Genomic DNA, 16,838 nt, shown 5'->3' on the forward strand with positions numbered 1-16,838 from the left:
AAATGGATATAGTGTAAATGTTTGTGGCATCCTTTAGGATTGTATTGATGTAAAGTGTTTTTGTAATTGTATTTGTTACTGTTAAGTATTGTAAGAGTTAAAAATATTTTAAGAATAAATTTTACTTAGCATGAATTGAAAAGAGACCATTCCCTCTTACTGTATGTAATTAAAGGTCCAGTATAAACACTGGCATGCCATAGCAATTTATGTAACATCTTCCTCATCTCACTACAGAATTACAGATTTTGGCCTCTATGTGTTTACTATAGATGGGTTTAACTAGAATCTCAAATGTGACCCCCCCCCCGAACTCTTCAAAATTTTAGGGTGAGGTTGGGTTCAGATACCCAGATCGGGCCCAAACTCTAGAGTTTTAATTGAGGAACTTGTCAATTAGCTTCATTTTGTAAGGGCTTGACTCTGGAGTCTTTACACAGGCTAAACTCCCATTGGTTGCAGTGGGAGTTATGCCATAGTAAAGATGAACTGCAGGATTTGTCCCTTTGCAGTTTATCCGCAAGCATGATATTAGTTTTACCTGGATCACAAGAAGCTGGAACAGCTGCAGTTGCTGTGAGTGAAATGAAGAAAATCCATTCTTTCTGCCACTTTTGCACTAGGAAATGTAAAGTCTCTCTATTGATTGTATTAAGGAAAACCCACTTTGCCTACTATGTGGCAGGTCTACTGTCCACTCAAGGGAACCCCTGTCATCTGTTAGTTGAACTAGTGGGTCAGAAAGAGGAACAGGAAAGGATAATGAAGTGCAGCTAAAACCATTGGGAAGTTACCTTTCCAGCAGTACAGTCATACAAAGCAATTCTCAGTAAAATCCCCCACCAGCTCCTGAAGCCCTGCACCATACACTAAACCCAGAACAATATATAAATGCCTGCTGTGCTGATCAAAAGCTGGCTTTTCCATGATAAGGCGTAATCTTTCTTCTGTACCAATAATATGTGAATATAATTCCCATTATCTTAAAAGAGGAATTAAGTAAATATATCAACAGAAGAGTCAATTACAGTGTGTTTGTTTTAAGAGTATTCTCAGGACTGTTATCAAGAGATGGGTAAATTCAAACGCTGGTGACATGGCAAGGAAAAGCCCTGGTGTACCCAGGGTCTTGTTTTGGATTTTGCAAATGTAGCTGTAAGCACATAATGCACATGGAGAAGGAAGGATGGTCTTGTGGTTAAGACACTGGCATGGAACTCAGGAGATTTGGGTTCAGTTCCTGACTCTACCATAGACTCCCTGTATGACCTTTGTAAATCACTTAAACTCTCTATGAATCAGTTCCCATCCGTAAAATAAGGATAATAATCCTTCTTTTCTCCCACTTCTTGTCTGTTTAATTTGAAGACCCATCTAGGCAAGGACTGTCTTTTATTATGTATATACACAGCACCTAGCACAGTGGGGCCCTGGTTTCAACTGGGCCTCTAGGCACTGCTGAAATATAAGCAGTAAGAACATAGCCAGTGTTTGTGAGTATTGTAATAAATCTATTATGTCCTGGTTCTCCCGCCTCTCATTAAATGTTCTTCCCTGACCTTGCTAAATGCCTGTAAAATGTTGGTTTTAGTGTAGGAGATTCTGGCACTTATGCCTAATCTGTGACAACTGATTTTGCTTATGCTACGAATTCAAAGTTTCCAAAGAGCTCAGCTGCCAGAAGCTCCCATTACGAAGTTTTGTGGCCACATTTTCAAAGGAGCTGAGTACCCAATATGCACTTACTGCGCTGAGCTCTGTTGAAAATCTGGCCGTGTGTCCAGGGGCTGATCCCTCCTGAAAATTCTGGCCCATGTGACTTGGTCAAGGTCATAAAGCAATTTGGTGTTAGACTAGTGAATGAAACCCAGAAGTCCTGATTTACAACCCTCTGCACTGAGCACTAGGCTAAATATAAAGGTGTAAATGGTCACAGGAAGCAGGCTGTCTCTTAAATGTAGCTACTGGCATGTCCACTTGCTTTGGATCATTCTTGGTGTCCGTGGAACACTGCAAACTGGCATCGGAGCCTTGCTTCAAAGAACAGCGTTTCGTTTTAAGCTTTATCGGCTGCTGCTGCAGCTTCCTTGGTGGGGTGTTAAATCATTTCTCCACTACAGGGCTGATGTGAGGGTAATACTAAGCAGACTCTGCAGCAGCACCATATGGATTGCTTTTGCCCTTGAACAGAAACCGGCTTCTGTTTTAATCAAATATAATTCAGCACCAGCCTTAGTAAATAGCATTAGGTGCTAATATGTGGCAATTTTTTGTAATGGGGTTTTGGAGCATTAGTAATGAAGTGCTCAGGCCCTGGGATTTCCAGCAGGGAGAGCAGAGAAGGAAGCTGTTTTAAAAGACAATGGGGAGTAATCTCCCATTTCCCCCCTCCTGCTTTTTTCTGCCGGTTGGTATGGATGAACAATTCCCAAATGTCTGTTTTTGAATGACAAGCACAGCCTATTTTAGAGTCTGCAAGTGGATGTGTCTAGAAATGAGGGAAGAGAGGGTTCTCATTTAAAGGTGAGTTTTGTGCTTGTGAAATGTGCTGTATTATCACCCCTGAAGGATGGCATGGTGATGGTTCTATAAAAGGACCAGAACAGACAGATGTGCTCTTTTCATGCTTCATTAGCATTAAGGAATGCAGCAGACAGGCAGAGTTGTAGGAAAGAGATCTGGATGGAGTATGCACACAGAGAGAAACCTGTGTTTATCCAATAGCAGCCTGACTACCAAACTAGGTTCCTTCTAAAACCTGACCCTCTTTTTCACAGTCAACCTGTGGAACTCGTTGCCAGGGATGTTGTGAAGGCTAAAAGTATAACTGGGTTCAAAAAAGAATCGATAAGTTCATGGAGGACAGATCCATCAGTGGCTATTAGCCAAAATGGTCAGGGATGCAACCCCATGCTCTGGGTGTCCCTAAGCCTGTGACTGCCAGATGCTGGGGCTGGATGACCGGGGATGGATCACTCAATAGTTGCCCTGTTCTGTATATTCCCTCTCAAGTATCTGGCATTAGCCACTGCCAAAAGACAGGACACTGGGCTAGATGGACCATTGGTTAGACCCACTATGGCCATTCTTATGTTCTTATGGTCTCCAGTCCCACTCATCATACCACAGTGCATTCATTGAAAGAGTACAGCCTAAGGAGGCTTTCCTGCAGCACTGTACGTCTGTCGCACACATTTTTCAGTGTTCTACAATAATGCTGCAGCACAATGCAATTTACAGTTGTATTTCCCTTGGGTATAGGCCCATTAGTGTGGCACACTGGGTGAATGGAGTATTGTTGGATGCTGACCTGGCTGGAGCACCTACAGAGGTCAGAGGAGGATTGACAGCAAGGGTGACATTTGTGATAGTGGTTCTTGAGGGTTTCTCATTTTGATGTCATTGTAGTAGTTTGGATTGAGCTAACTTGGCACTTGAGCCTGCAAGCACTCTGACCTCCGTTCAGAAAAGAATTTAAGCATCTGCTTAACTTGAATCACACATGCTTAAGTTATCATTAAGCATGTGCTTAAGTGCTGTCCTGAGTATGGATGCTTTGCTTCATCCAGGGCTCAGAACACAGGACCTTTCTCAATGGGAACTCTGTGTCTGGAATGTTTGCAGGATCAGACTCTTGCTGATATGAGTCAAGAACAGCAAAATGTAGCACCAAACCCTTCCAGCATTTCTGCATTAAAGTCCCTCTGTCTCTCTTCAGGCCTGTCATTCAGGAGCATAGAGACACCACTCTTGAGAAGCTGGTGAAGTGGGCAGTGAAGGAGGTGGAGGAGGACAAAGTTGAAACAAATATATCAAGAGTTTTGGAGGGATGTAAGCCAACCTGGGACTGATATGGGTTAGGAAAAACTTTCCACATAAGCAGGTTATCCCATAAGTGCCTGCTACGTGGTTATTTGCACCTTTCTTTGAAGCAGCTGATACTAGCCACTGTCAGAGCATCCTGCAGTAGATGAACCATTGGTCTGATCCAATATGGCAGGCCTCATGTTCTTATACTAATGAATGGTAGCCTTAGATTTTCAGCGGTTTTGTACTATACATCCATAACCATATTTCCTCACTTCTAGCATCAATTAAGTGAAAATGCATTGTTTTAAAAAAACATTAAAAGCCAAGTTTTCAAAAGTTTGGATGATTCATTTTTATGGGGCCCACATTTAGACACCAACAACCTGATTTTCAGAGTCACTGAGCATTCAGCTGCTCTGATTTCAGTTGGAGTTGTGGGTACTCAGCATCTCTGATAATCAAGCTCTTTGTGTATCAGGTTGGGCCCTCCAAATTAGTAGACATGCTTGAAAATTCTGTGCCTCGGCTTCCCCATTAGTAATACTTGCCTCTCTCACAAGGGCTGTTGTGAAACTCAATTAATGGATGTTTAGAGATTCCTGGATGGAAGATGCTATAAGAAGGATAAGAATTATTATTAAGATCCAAATAGTGCCTGAATTGCTGCTGTTTTCCCACAGAAATGAAGGATGACTCTAATAAAACTGAATTTAACCGAGAGCTCCAGAAGCAGATTTTCCCCCAGGGGCTTTAACTGTGATATTGTACGTTTCATTTTCATTATGAAGCAGTATTGATTTATTTTTAAAATCAGGTCTGTCAGTTAGCATTGAGACAGCAGAGCAACTTGTACACAGGGAGCTTGTTCTAGTGAGCAGCCAATCTCAGCACTAACAAGCAAAACAATTTCCAGCCAAAATGAACAACTTAAACTATTTGTTTGAAGTCTTTGACAAATCATCTACTCTGGGATTTTTTACCAGAAAACTGTGTTCCGATTGGGCCAGATCTATATTGATTTACACTATTTTAGGATCAGATCTATTATCTTTATACTGGAGTAACCAGTGAATGCATTATTTGGCTGTCCCTAGAGTGGTTGTTGCACTCAGGATCTTGGGTATGTGGAAGGAGTGTGATCAGATTACAGCTCTGCTCACTGTACTGTGGGTAAAGATCAATCAGAAAGGTTTCTCAAAGCCAAGTGCCATGGTATGGTCCAGAGAAAAGACCAACTGGTTTATGGCTAATCAAGCAATGTCTTCAGCTGCTGAGAGAAGAGAACAAATGTCTCATTACAGCATTTGTCTCTACAGTAGTTGAAGATCATCTGTTAATGTTGGATTCCTGTCTGCTGGACCAGGTGAACCACATCAGTCCACAGTATACGACTGAAATACTAACTGCTTCATATCAGCCTGGAAAACCAGCCTCAGTTCATACCAGTATACAGAAAACAGTCGGATCTGTTAGGGAGAAAATCATTATTTATTCATACCAACGGTGCTGGCCTGAAAGTGTGCTCTGACTTACTGGGTGGGGGAATGCATGTTCGGGACACGATCGAGATGCCCTGAACAGCTTTTATAAAGTGTGCAGTCACAAGCTGAAGTAACTCCCTACAAGCAAGTGCTGCCTACAAGCAAAATGGGGTAAATGTTGAGGCTCCCGCTGATTCCCTGGCTAGACGCCCCACATATGTCTCTGGAGGAACTGGGAGAGTGCTGGTAAGGACTTCCTAGACTAGGTTTAGATAAGAACTAGTATTTGTTTTTATTAAGTTTATTTTGATGAGTGTTGATCTGTATGTTCTGTATGTCTTTCTATACAATATGTTCATACAGCTCTGCTGTCTTGTTGTTATGTATGTTTAGTTCATAGTTTTTAATACTTAGAACCAAGAAAAGGTCGTATTGTTAATTTCCCTCACCTTGTGGCTGATGTTTCTGGTGATAATGACCAATAGGCTTAACATGATTGCCTTTAATTCCAACCACTATTACTTGCGTTAACAGGGATCCAGGAGACAACCTAACCCTGAGCACTCTGATCACTGATGAAATAGAGTGTTAATATGGTGCGAGTGTAAACTACGCAATTTAATTTTACTGTGGATAAATATCACCAACTCTCTTGTTGTGATCTGTCTGTGGGTCTTCAGGAGCCAACAGTGGCACAAATGTATGCTGCTTGTGCTGTTGTCTCACTATATGATAATGGGGAGCTTATCTAAAGGTTGTTTATGCTGATAAGCCCTTTGTTTTCAGGGCAGTTGGGACAGGATGTTTAGCTTTTTCTCTTGAGCTTTCTCTTTATTTCTCCATACTGTGAGGCGACAACTCCAGTGTTTCCTGTCATTGCAGCAACCCACAGCCCTGTCACTGCAGCAGTCTTTTGTACTGGAAATGCAAATCACACTGATTTGCTGAAATTTTGCTGCAAGCAAAATGATATGCAAGAGAACTGTTATCCAGGGTCATTTTCTGTTACAAAAAGCGCCCCCTCTGCAGTCTGTTTAATCCCTACGGGTTCCAATGCATGCAATAGTCACTCTTTTAAAGGGCAAAAGTCACAGGACCCTTGGTCATTCTTCAGAGGATCTTCCTATAAAACACAGCATGGAGCTACAGAGTAATTAAACTAAACTACGTGACACTGTAACAAGCATACTTCCATGTGGTCTTCAGCGTGGTTTCCACCTATGTCACGAGTGGTTGTTTTGATATTCATTACTTTAAGAGATCAGGTGTCTTATGTTTTTCTTTCAGCTAATCAGCTGATACAGTAGATGGCTGTTGTCTCATATTATTTGCCTCCAATTTGTTTGCACGATCTAGTTACATGAGTCAGCAATCGCAATAAGTTTTACAGTTTTATTATGGTCTCTATTAAAACTGGAGATGGCCCAAGTTAAATGCTCCCGTACTTTACAGAATTTCGGACCTGAATCCAAAGTTTGCAGCTTCGTCCCCTTTCTAATTAAAATTAGCAAGTTACTTTTATTTCATTCATGAGAGATCTGGAATTCTCTTATTTCCAAAGCTGGTTGGCTGGGAATTTTTTTGAAATCTGATGTTTATTTATGTTGTATGGATAAATAGTTCTTGGTTCTTTTCATAGGACCAGAAATCACTGGGAGTTGTTTTCATTGACTAGGGTCAAGTCCATATGGAACTATATTTTATCGTTCCTTACACAGCCCCATATGTATCAAATGCATTTCACAGTAATGTGAGACCTGGGACTAACAGCTCTGTTTGCTCCATTGAGATTTCTTTGAAGAACTATATCCACCTGGGAATGGGTTTGCAGAGCTCTCCCTGTGTTTGAAATAATGTTGCAAACTCTTCAGGATAGAAAAACTAACTATACATGGCCCACACTAGAACTGAGGACAGATTTCTTTGATTTTAGGCTCCCCTCTAGGTCATTTTATTACTTACTATAAGTAATTAGAGGGGGTGTTCTAGCTAGCAGTTCAGTACCAAATTATCCATTGTTGTAAATGAGCAACACACAACTGAAGTCAACAGAGCTCCTCCCATTTACATCAGCAGGGAATTTGGACTGCAATGTTTAGAAATGGTTCTATTCTCATCAGTATGGCTTTCGCATATGTAACAGGAGGTTGTGTAGGGGAGAAGGTGGGGGTAATAGTGTAAATATCTTTGAGTTAACTGGTATAATGCCGTTATTACCATAGGCACCGACTCCATGAGTGCTCCAGGGCTGGAGCACCCACAGGAAAAAAATAGTGGGTGCTCAGCACCCACTGGCAGTCCCACAAGCAGCCCCACAGATCAGCTCCTTCCCCTCCCCGCCAACGCCTCCCACCCGCTGGCGGCCCTGCCGATCAGCTCCTCCCAGCACCTCCTGCCCACCGCGGTCAGCTGTTCAGCAGCATGGAGGAGGCACTGGGGGGAGGGGCAGGAAGAGGCAAGGGGAGAGGGTGGGAAGTTGTGGGGTGGGGGCAGGGATTGGGCTTGAGGAAAGGGGTCGAGTAGGGGCGGGGCCTGGAGCAGAGCGGGGGTCCAGCACCCCCCAGAAAATCCCAAAGTCAGTGCCTCTGGTCACTACTATTAGAGAGGCACTGAAATATGACCCTGGGTTGGTGCTCAGGAGACCTGGATTGGCCGTTGACCAGCCATTTGACCTTGGGCAAGTCACTTCACCTTTCTGCTTGTTTCCCCACCTGCTTTCAGTGTCTTCTCTATTTAGATTATAAGTCAAATTTTGACTAAGGCTCCTATGCCATTTAGGTGGTTTTGAAAATTTAGTCTGTAAACTCTACAAGGAAAGGACTATCTCTCACCATGTTTGTGTAGTGCCTAGCACAATGGGGCCCCAATATTGGTTGTGTCCTCTAACTATTACTATAATACAAATAAACAAATAATACTCATTTGCAATCCTTGAACATAATGACTTGTGAACTTGATCCCGGTTACAATTTATTATGTATTTATTTGTAGTACATATTATTTAACATTTTATATTGTGATTGTACCTAGATCAGGGCCTAATTGTTCTGAGTGCTGTACAAACATATCATCAACAACAGTTTCTACACCAAAGAGCTTGTATTTACTATCTTTTTATTAGATTTCACAAAGACAAGTAATATATTTTGAAAGATAAATATTTATTTGACTTGGAATCATGTTTTACTTTGTTTTATGGATGAAATAATAAAAATCCCGGACTAAATTCTCCCCTGGTGTAAAACTCCATCGATTTCAATAGACTTTAACTCCACAGCTGAATTAATCTGACCTATATTTCATGGCCTGTATTTTACTTGCAAAAATGTGTTGAGAATCTGAGCCCTGCAGTCTCTGGCTTATTCTTTAAGAATCTTATATTTCACACCTGCATGAAAGGCAGCTAATCATTTCCTGAAGGGAAACTGCAGTTTCATTTTCTTTCTTGCATTACCATAATGAAATGTCAGCTCATCAATAGGTTTGCTCGGCAGCAGATGTCTGATAATAATTACTGTTGTCATAGGGTGTTTGGTGTTTACCCAGATTGTCTAGTCAGCCTCTCACAAGAGTTAACCGATTCACATCACGATATAATTGCACAGCAACAGCAAATCTGGGCTAGAATGACCACTGACGTTTCTTAGCACTGTCCTGTGAGCATTTGTCTGGGAATTGGTCCATTATGCATCTAGATTAGCTCTTAAAGAAGAATACTTACTAAAAGAATCTGTTCACTACGCAAACAGAGGCACAGTGATACTGGGTAAACACATAGTATCATACAAAGAAATCAATTAGATTGTTGTATGCTATTCAAGTTCTTATATAACACTTTGCTTTAGATGACAGTGACATTTCAGATAACCTTTTTTGAAAGTTTTTGTTTAAATTGAATACTGCTGTCACGATATTGCTGTACAATGCACCTGGTTTTCATTTTATAATTTCCTTCTTCCCCTTTACTCCAGGACATAAAAATTCCTTTTCTTATCTCAACAGTATTGCCTCCAGGATAAACTGCAAACCAAGTAGTGAATTTGTTGTAAGGCTATCTCTTGACCTCGTGATCTGCAATGATGAGCTTTTCCACCTTATATAATTCAGCTGGATCTGATATTTGGCAGTGCTATAAACCAGTTAAGACTTAGAGTCCATTCTCACTTGCCCAGGAAGCAGTTCATTCATTCAACCTAATCATAATTGCAATCTTTCCTGTTTGTAACATTTCAGAATGGAAGCTGGTTTGAAACATGACTTTGCTATGAAAGGGTTCCTGTGACAATAGCTTGTAAGGGCACATTTCTGAACATGAGAGTGGTTGTTATTTTCAAGGTTGGAATATTTTTTTCTTTCCTTTTATTCTCTTTTAGAATAAAACATTCTGTGTCTCTTTCAAAGGTTCCTGTTTATGGCACAACTAGAGCATGGTGGTATTCTCCAGAGTTCTGGCATCGGCAATCTGATTATCACTCGGGTTTAAAACAGCCTCTTTCAAACTGAAAATGTTCACTGATTTTTTTGATGTGTCAGTTCCCCTTGGCACAAGGATGCTATCTTAGCCCCCTCAATCTTCCAGTCTTCTCATGTGGGCATGTTTCTTTCTGTGTGGGGGGTCTAATGTTATGTAGATTAGTCAAGTAGAATTGCAATTTTGAGATAAACATCTAAAAAATGGAACCCCTGGGCTGCCTCCCACAAACCTTTACTCACATGAGCAGTCCTGTGGATTCATTTGGAGCTGGTAGATGGAGTAAAGCTTTGCACCATCTGCAAGACTTGACTGTAATTATTTCCTTCTTCAACAGCAAAACTCCCTCTCCCTGGGTATTAAGATCTCTGGGGCTATGCCCACTCTCTTTGGTTAATTGCCTTTATCAGTTTGATTTTCCTCTTAACGTTTGTTCAGTGCTGGCGAAAAGTGCCAGATTGACAGCCCTGGCTGCATCTCATGTGACACGCATTTGACAGTCCTCCCACAGAATGCTGCATCTTGATTGAGATGCCATGCATCTGGCCAAGCTGCTGGAAGGCTGTGGGCATTTGCCTGCAATTGCACCTTTTGGACACTGGAGGCTGCAGTGGCATCTGCTGAGCAGGCAGCCATGTGCCACCAGGAAGTGGCAGGAGTGAGATTGGAGCAGTGGCAGAAGGTGAGGGGCCTGATATGGGCCCTGGGCTCCCTGTTTCTGCAGGCAGCTGCTCCAGCCACTTGGGAGTTTCACCACCCTCACTCATCCCCGGGATCTTCCAGCATGCTTCAGAAGCCCCCATGAACCCCAGCACCCTCTGCTCCCCAGTGACACAACAGGCAGGCAGAGTTGTAGAAAGCAGTTCTATTAATCCTAGACTGGCCGATGTTACTTGATGAGGTTCTATTGCTCATCTAGCAGCAACGCAGCCATGGCTTGTATTCCTGAGCCCTGGTCCCTTGCCAATCTCAGTCCCTTTTGAAATGTGACCGTTCTCCATTTCCACTCACCATACCACACTGGGGACTAAAATCCTCCTTTTATGCACAGAACAGTAGTCCTCTGACAATCACTGGTCCCAGGGCTGTGCTGGTATAAGTGATGACATGTATACATAAAAATGCTTTGACTGACTAATTTACACCATATAAATTAAGGTTGCTGTCATTTTAAATACAACCACCCATGTTGATTTTATGGCCATTCAAATTTAAGAGAGAGCTTCAAAAATACTAAGTTCAGCAAGGGGGAAATATTTTCTAACTCCCCAAGAGGGTTGAACGAGGCTCACTACAGAACAATAGTGGGTCATCAACTATTTTAGAAAGTATGATGAAGCCCTTGTCTTTCTAAAATCTGATCTATAAGCCTGGGCATTAGCTAGCATTTTGTTGGAGAGGGAAGGGTGCTGTTATATATTGTGGTTTCTTCCGGATATGCTGGGCAGCTTTTGAAGAGCATGTTCTCATCTGTTTACAGTGCACTATCAGAAGATCATTCACCGGGACATCAAGCCTTCCAACCTGCTCTTGGGAGACGATGGGCATGTCAAAATAGCTGATTTTGGAGTCAGTAATCAGTTTGAAGGGAATGATGCCCAGCTTTCCAGTACTGCCGGGACACCAGCCTTCATGGCTCCAGAGGCAATTTCAGATTCTGGCAAAAGCTTCAGTGGAAAGGTAAGTCTTGGATCACCACTAATTAGTCTGAGTTTTAGTACCTGGGGAACATGAAAAGAAGGGTGGTATCCAAACCATACTCCTTGGTGTGTCTCTGTTCCACAGGTAAAATAAAGAAGAATTTTTCTTTTATTATTGAGTCAAATCCTGAGGTCCTAACTCTGTTTTACTCAAGACAAAACTCCCGTAGACGCCAATGGGAGTTTTGCCTGAATGAGGCTTCAGGTTTTGATCCATTATTATTTGTCTAGGTCAGATTTCTGCCAGTCTTTCTCATGTTAAGTTGTGTCTTCCTCCACAAGTAGTCTGATTGAAATGAATGGGATTGTTCGTACAGTGAGGAACTACTGGATGTGATTAAGGCTGGCAGAATCTGGCCAATATTGGTCAAAGTGTGCTAGGTGCTTTGCAGACTTGTTTGTGTGCATATAACAATGTATCTGTCTAATTACATTGTTCAGTATCTATAAAATTAGGTTCCTAATGAAAAAGAGTTTATTTTTATGTTTGAGAAAATAGCTGTCTGATCTAAAATGTATCTAGCTGTTGGATCTAATTTACTAAGTGCAATTGCTTTCTTTCAGGCACTTGATGTATGGGCCATGGGAATTACTTTGTATTGCTTTGTATATGGGAAGGTAAGATGACTGTAGAACAATTGAATTTTATATAGGAGCCGCAGCTTGGGTATCATTAGTCTGATTCTCCCACAAATAAGTGAAAAATAATAAACAGAGAGCTTGAATCTGCAAGCTCTAATTCTCCCAAATAGTCCTAATGAAGTCAGTGGGTGAATAAGGGTGGCATCCAGGCATAAAAATTCACAGGTCTGCCCCATAGCTTACATCAGTGCCCAGATCAGCACCAGTGGCAATAATAATGACATTCTTTTCCCCCCCAATATTTCCTGGATTTAGAAACAAATCAGGCAGAACATGTGGAGAGAAGCACAAGTTTGATACAAAAGCTGCTCTAAAGTGCTTTAAATGATCCAGATAGTGTGCCGTCCGTCATTTGATAAACGCGGCAGACCTGTGCAGGTTATGGTGACTTGCTGCATGAGCAAAAAAAATTTATGGTTTTGTTAGGTCCTCCCAAGGCCATGCAGGACCCCACAAATCACACTGCACAGTTCCAAGGCTTTTTAGCTGATGTGGCTATAATTGACGGGGGTAAAATGTAAAGGAACAAGTAATTTTGTGACAGTTGTGATATGGTTTAACTAATTCAGGTTATTTTATTAGTTATGATAACTGTGCACTGGGCTATTTCTAAAATAAATAATTTGCACCAAATCCTGAAGACAGTGGAATCTCTCGGGATTTTGTCCCCTGGTGATATCATTTCCCCATGTGTTATGGCATGGAGAAGACTGGAAGAGGTAAGGTAAATAAAACTAATGAACTGTTCTGTTCCAAGAAACCCCCCTACCGTTGGCCTTGCAGTAAATACTGTGCACTCATTTCCCTTCATTTTATAACTCGCCTTGGCTGGGCAGTTCAGGGGACAAGGCCAGAAAACCATCCCCTATCCCACCAGAAGCAGGTGCTGACGCTACTGTCTTTGGACCAGCAGTAAGGAACACCGCTGAATGCGCTGCCCCACACACTGCCCTTGAGGTATTCTGCACGCAGAGTGTCTCAAGTAAAGGCCAGTTGTCACAACAGCTGCACTCCTGCCCACCTGCCCATGTTGCTCAGATAGGAAGAGCCAGAATTTAGGCATATATCAATCAACTGGAAAAAGTTACATTCAAAACAAATGTGCACTGAGCTCATGTATCTGAATTTAGCATAGAAAATTTAAAAAGTGATTGAAGAAGATTATTTTAGGCATCATGTAGGTGGTTAGTGCCCAAGATCTGTAAAGCTGTTCTGTGAAGCATTTTTAAATCTGTTTAAGATCCTAGATCGTGAACAGAGTCTTCCAAGTAAATGTCATCCTTAAAAATTAATATATTTGAAAGCTGGGTCCTGCTTCGCTTACCTGTGAAGACTTGAAGCTCAAGATTCTGTTTCACCTGCAAAAGTCAATGACATTGCAAGCAGACAATACAGTCAGGGGGAGTCTGTGATCTGACTAGCTGTCATAGAAGGCCCCAGAACTATGAACTGACATCACAGCAGGCAACTAAAGAAGGAAGTAATTTTCCATGTATCATATAAAAATACACCCATATATTCTGTTGAGTGGAATTCGCCTACTTGTGGAGGCTTCATACAAGGTCCTCCTGACCAAAAATCCCCATGGTAGCCCTGCATGGCACTGGCTGACAGAGCAACACCACATGGGGATTACACCCCTGTGTGTGTGCTGTGAATGAGGGCTTCCCACCAGCTTCAGATAAACTTGTGTATAGGAGAGCATTGAGGGGAGAGGGGTAGGAATGGAACCATTGGATCTGTGCTTACACAAATCCAGTAACTGTTGTCTAGAAGTCTAAAGCAGCAGCAGACGCATTCCATAGACTGGAATAGAGGCTACGTGGTAACCCGCAGCGTTCGTGCAAGTTACATGTGTGCAGGGTGGATTGGATTCCATCCCCTGGCCATGGGTAATTTTCTGATTCATCTTTGTTCTCAGACAGGTGAATCTCCACTATTAATTTTGGAGATGAATTTCTTAATTGCCTTTTGTATGGTAAACAATATTACCTAGCACTTATACAGAGTTTTTCATCAGTAGATCTTAAAGTGCTTTACAAAGAAGGCCAGTATTGTTACCCCCATTTTACAGATGGGTAAACTGAGGCACAGAGACGAAGTGACTTGCCCATGGTGACCCAGCAGGTCAGTGGCAGAGTCTGGAATAGAAACCAGATCTCTTGAGTCTCACTCGAGTGCTGCATTCGCTGGGCAACCCTGCTCTTTTAAAATCTCTGCCTTTAACTTTTTAAGTAAGGCATAATTCTGCTTGTGAGAGGTGGGAAGATTTTACTAACATACCCTGCATGTATCTTATGGGTCAAATTCTTAAGAAACATGTAACAAAAGTATATCTGAATGGCAATTGCTAAACACTTGAGATGCCTAACAGCTGGAAAACCATTGCTTTGTTTTGTAGTGCCCTTTTATAGATGAATACATTCTGTCTCTCCATAACAAGATCAAGAACAAGGCGGTGGAGTTCCCAGATGAGTAAGTAAACTTTACTGCACTATTGTAAAATAAAGTGCAGTCTGCAATGTTATTAACTGTGCAACATACATGATAACAGTTGGCTATTGTGCTGACTGTGTGGAGTTTTATGTGTATATTTGTTTGTTCTGAGGTTTCCTATCTGTGTATCCTATGGCCCCCATTATTGTAGTATCTTATTGTGTATTTAATATAAATCTGTATTTGTATAAATCTTTCATGTATTTATCTTCACAACACCCTTGTGAGGTTGGGAAGTGCTGTTGTCCCTATTTTATAGATGGGAAACTGAGGCCTGAGACTAGGTGACTTGCTCAAGGTCACACAGGAAGTTTGTGGCAAAGCAGGGACTTGAATCCTGGGTCTCCAAAATCTAGCTCTCTAACCACTGAACTATCTTTCCTTTCCAGCTGAGCTAGCCTCCCTCTGGAGGCTTTGGGGATGTTGTTCAAGTTGTGTTGTCTCTGTTCTTTTTTTCTTTTGCTTGGTCTACACTCTATTGTTTGTAAAAGTGAGAAATTCCATGGGCCAAATTCTGGCCATAAATGAGCACATGCAGTTTTCACTGAAGTCAGCTGGAGCTGGGTGCAACATATGTGAAGATAGAATTTTGGCCCTAAGTGACTAAACAAGGTTTTCCAGTGCTTGACCAAAACAAGATACTTGACTAAGGGCTGGTAGTGCCCGAGTATCAGCATAGTGTAAAATATTTATTTAGGTTTTTACAAAGTCTAACAAAAGAATATCCCTCCAATGCTCATGGCACCCTTAATCTTAAAAAATGCACTATAAAACAAACAGACACATCAGTTACCCAAGATCATCTCAGATAACCTAATGACTATATATATATTATAACAGAATCAAACCAACCCCAATACAATCCCCAGAGCACCAGCCCTGTCCAACACCCATCTCACAGACAAGAGAAGAAAGGTGGGCCTTGCAGCATGTCCTGAATGCAGAAAAACTCTGGCTGTTGTGAACCTTAGGAGGAAGAATATTCCAAAGGTTTGGAGTGAATGGAGAATGCTCTGGAATCTGCCCTCTCGGTTATAGCCAAGGGGCTTCAGCTCAGGTGCCTCCGCTAACCAGAGTGTGGTACTACGTGCAATGTTCACAAATTTTGCTGAAGAAAGATATTTATTCAAATCCAAATCCAGCAGTTCAGTATCCTCATCACTTATGATAAGCTAATAGCGTTAGCATGAAGTGAGTGGTTTTAGTGAATAGCTGTAATACAGTGATGGAGGCTACCAGAACATGGTGCCATGATTTCCATGAGGATTGTGTATAGAGAAGGGAACTCTAGAAGAAATGGAGGGATAATCAGAAGGAAGCTGCTGGAAGCATATATGGCTGCAATCTATCTGTGAAACCTGCCGCTGTAGCAGAATTCTTCATCTCAATCCTTGTATTCTAGTGGAGTGCTGAAGGATTAAGATATTCTACTAACATGGCCTGCTAAAAAGGCAGGATAAATAGAGACACACCAGAGATACAGTAGGCTTACCAAGTGTTTAGAAACTGTAGTCTGCCTCTTTGGCAGTGCCCAGAAAGTATCACAAGCCCTGGCATCCCTAATGGTTTTCATAGTCCCTTTTTATCACAGCTTAAGATCAAGGACTCTGTGACCAATGAACCTAACGCTTAATGCAACTAAATAGTAGTAAGGGAAAATAAATTGACTTAAGACTATATTAAAGAAGGCAATAGTTCAAGAGGCTGGAAGAACAGAGAAACACATGGAAGCCAAATCCAGCAGGATAATAGTCAGTCTAGAGGAATGTTTTCCAAGCTGGGACTTTCACCCTGCAATAGTGGGTGGGCCACAAATGTTCTGTTATGCCCAATAGTACAGTGAAATAGTGACATCTACAGCTGTCCTGTTGTCTGTCCCCTATAGTAATAATGAGAGTAGTTTCATGCCATTTGTAACTATGGGGTTGGGTTTTTCCCCTCATGGATGCTCATCCAAAAATTTGCTGTACAAATGAGTCAGTTTAAAAAATAAATCGTTAATAATATATGAGGGGGCTATCGTGGGAGCTCCTGTGAGAGTCATGTTGGTACCAGTGAGTGCAGGATGTTTGGGTATTTTGTTTCTAGGGGAAGGGCAGAGACAGCATGAACCCAGAAGGCTCACAAGGATGAGTCCCAGGGGATACATGTGAAGGCTCTGTTCTCTTGACCCACAGAAATCAGTTGTTCTATTCCTGTCAGCTTGAACTAGCTAGCTGAAAAGTCGGTCTGCAGATT

General features: G+C 41.8%; 1 protein-coding gene across 11 annotated transcripts in view; it reads left to right on the forward strand.

The window, feature by feature from the left end:
- CAMKK1 (calcium/calmodulin dependent protein kinase kinase 1) overlaps positions 1–16,838 on the forward strand; it is a 192,604-nt gene that overhangs the window by 147,518 nt on the left and 28,248 nt on the right. For 8 of the 11 annotated variants that reach the window (XM_005284390.3, XM_005284395.3, XM_065573276.1 and 5 more), the window contains 3 exons: positions 11,243–11,442; positions 12,027–12,080; positions 14,506–14,579. In XM_005284390.3, the coding sequence (XP_005284447.2) occupies positions 11,243–11,442; positions 12,027–12,080; positions 14,506–14,579 (328 nt within the window). Of the gene's footprint in view, positions 1–11,242; positions 11,443–12,026; positions 12,081–14,505; positions 14,580–15,440; positions 15,701–16,838 lie in introns of those variants that run through there. The other 3 variants (XM_065573279.1, XM_065573277.1, XM_042857759.2) reach the window with 2 other exon arrangements.

The sequence above is a fragment of the Chrysemys picta genome, chromosome 19 (genome assembly GCF_011386835.1).
Source record: "Chrysemys picta bellii isolate R12L10 chromosome 19, ASM1138683v2, whole genome shotgun sequence".
NCBI lineage: Eukaryota > Metazoa > Chordata > Testudines > Emydidae > Chrysemys > Chrysemys picta.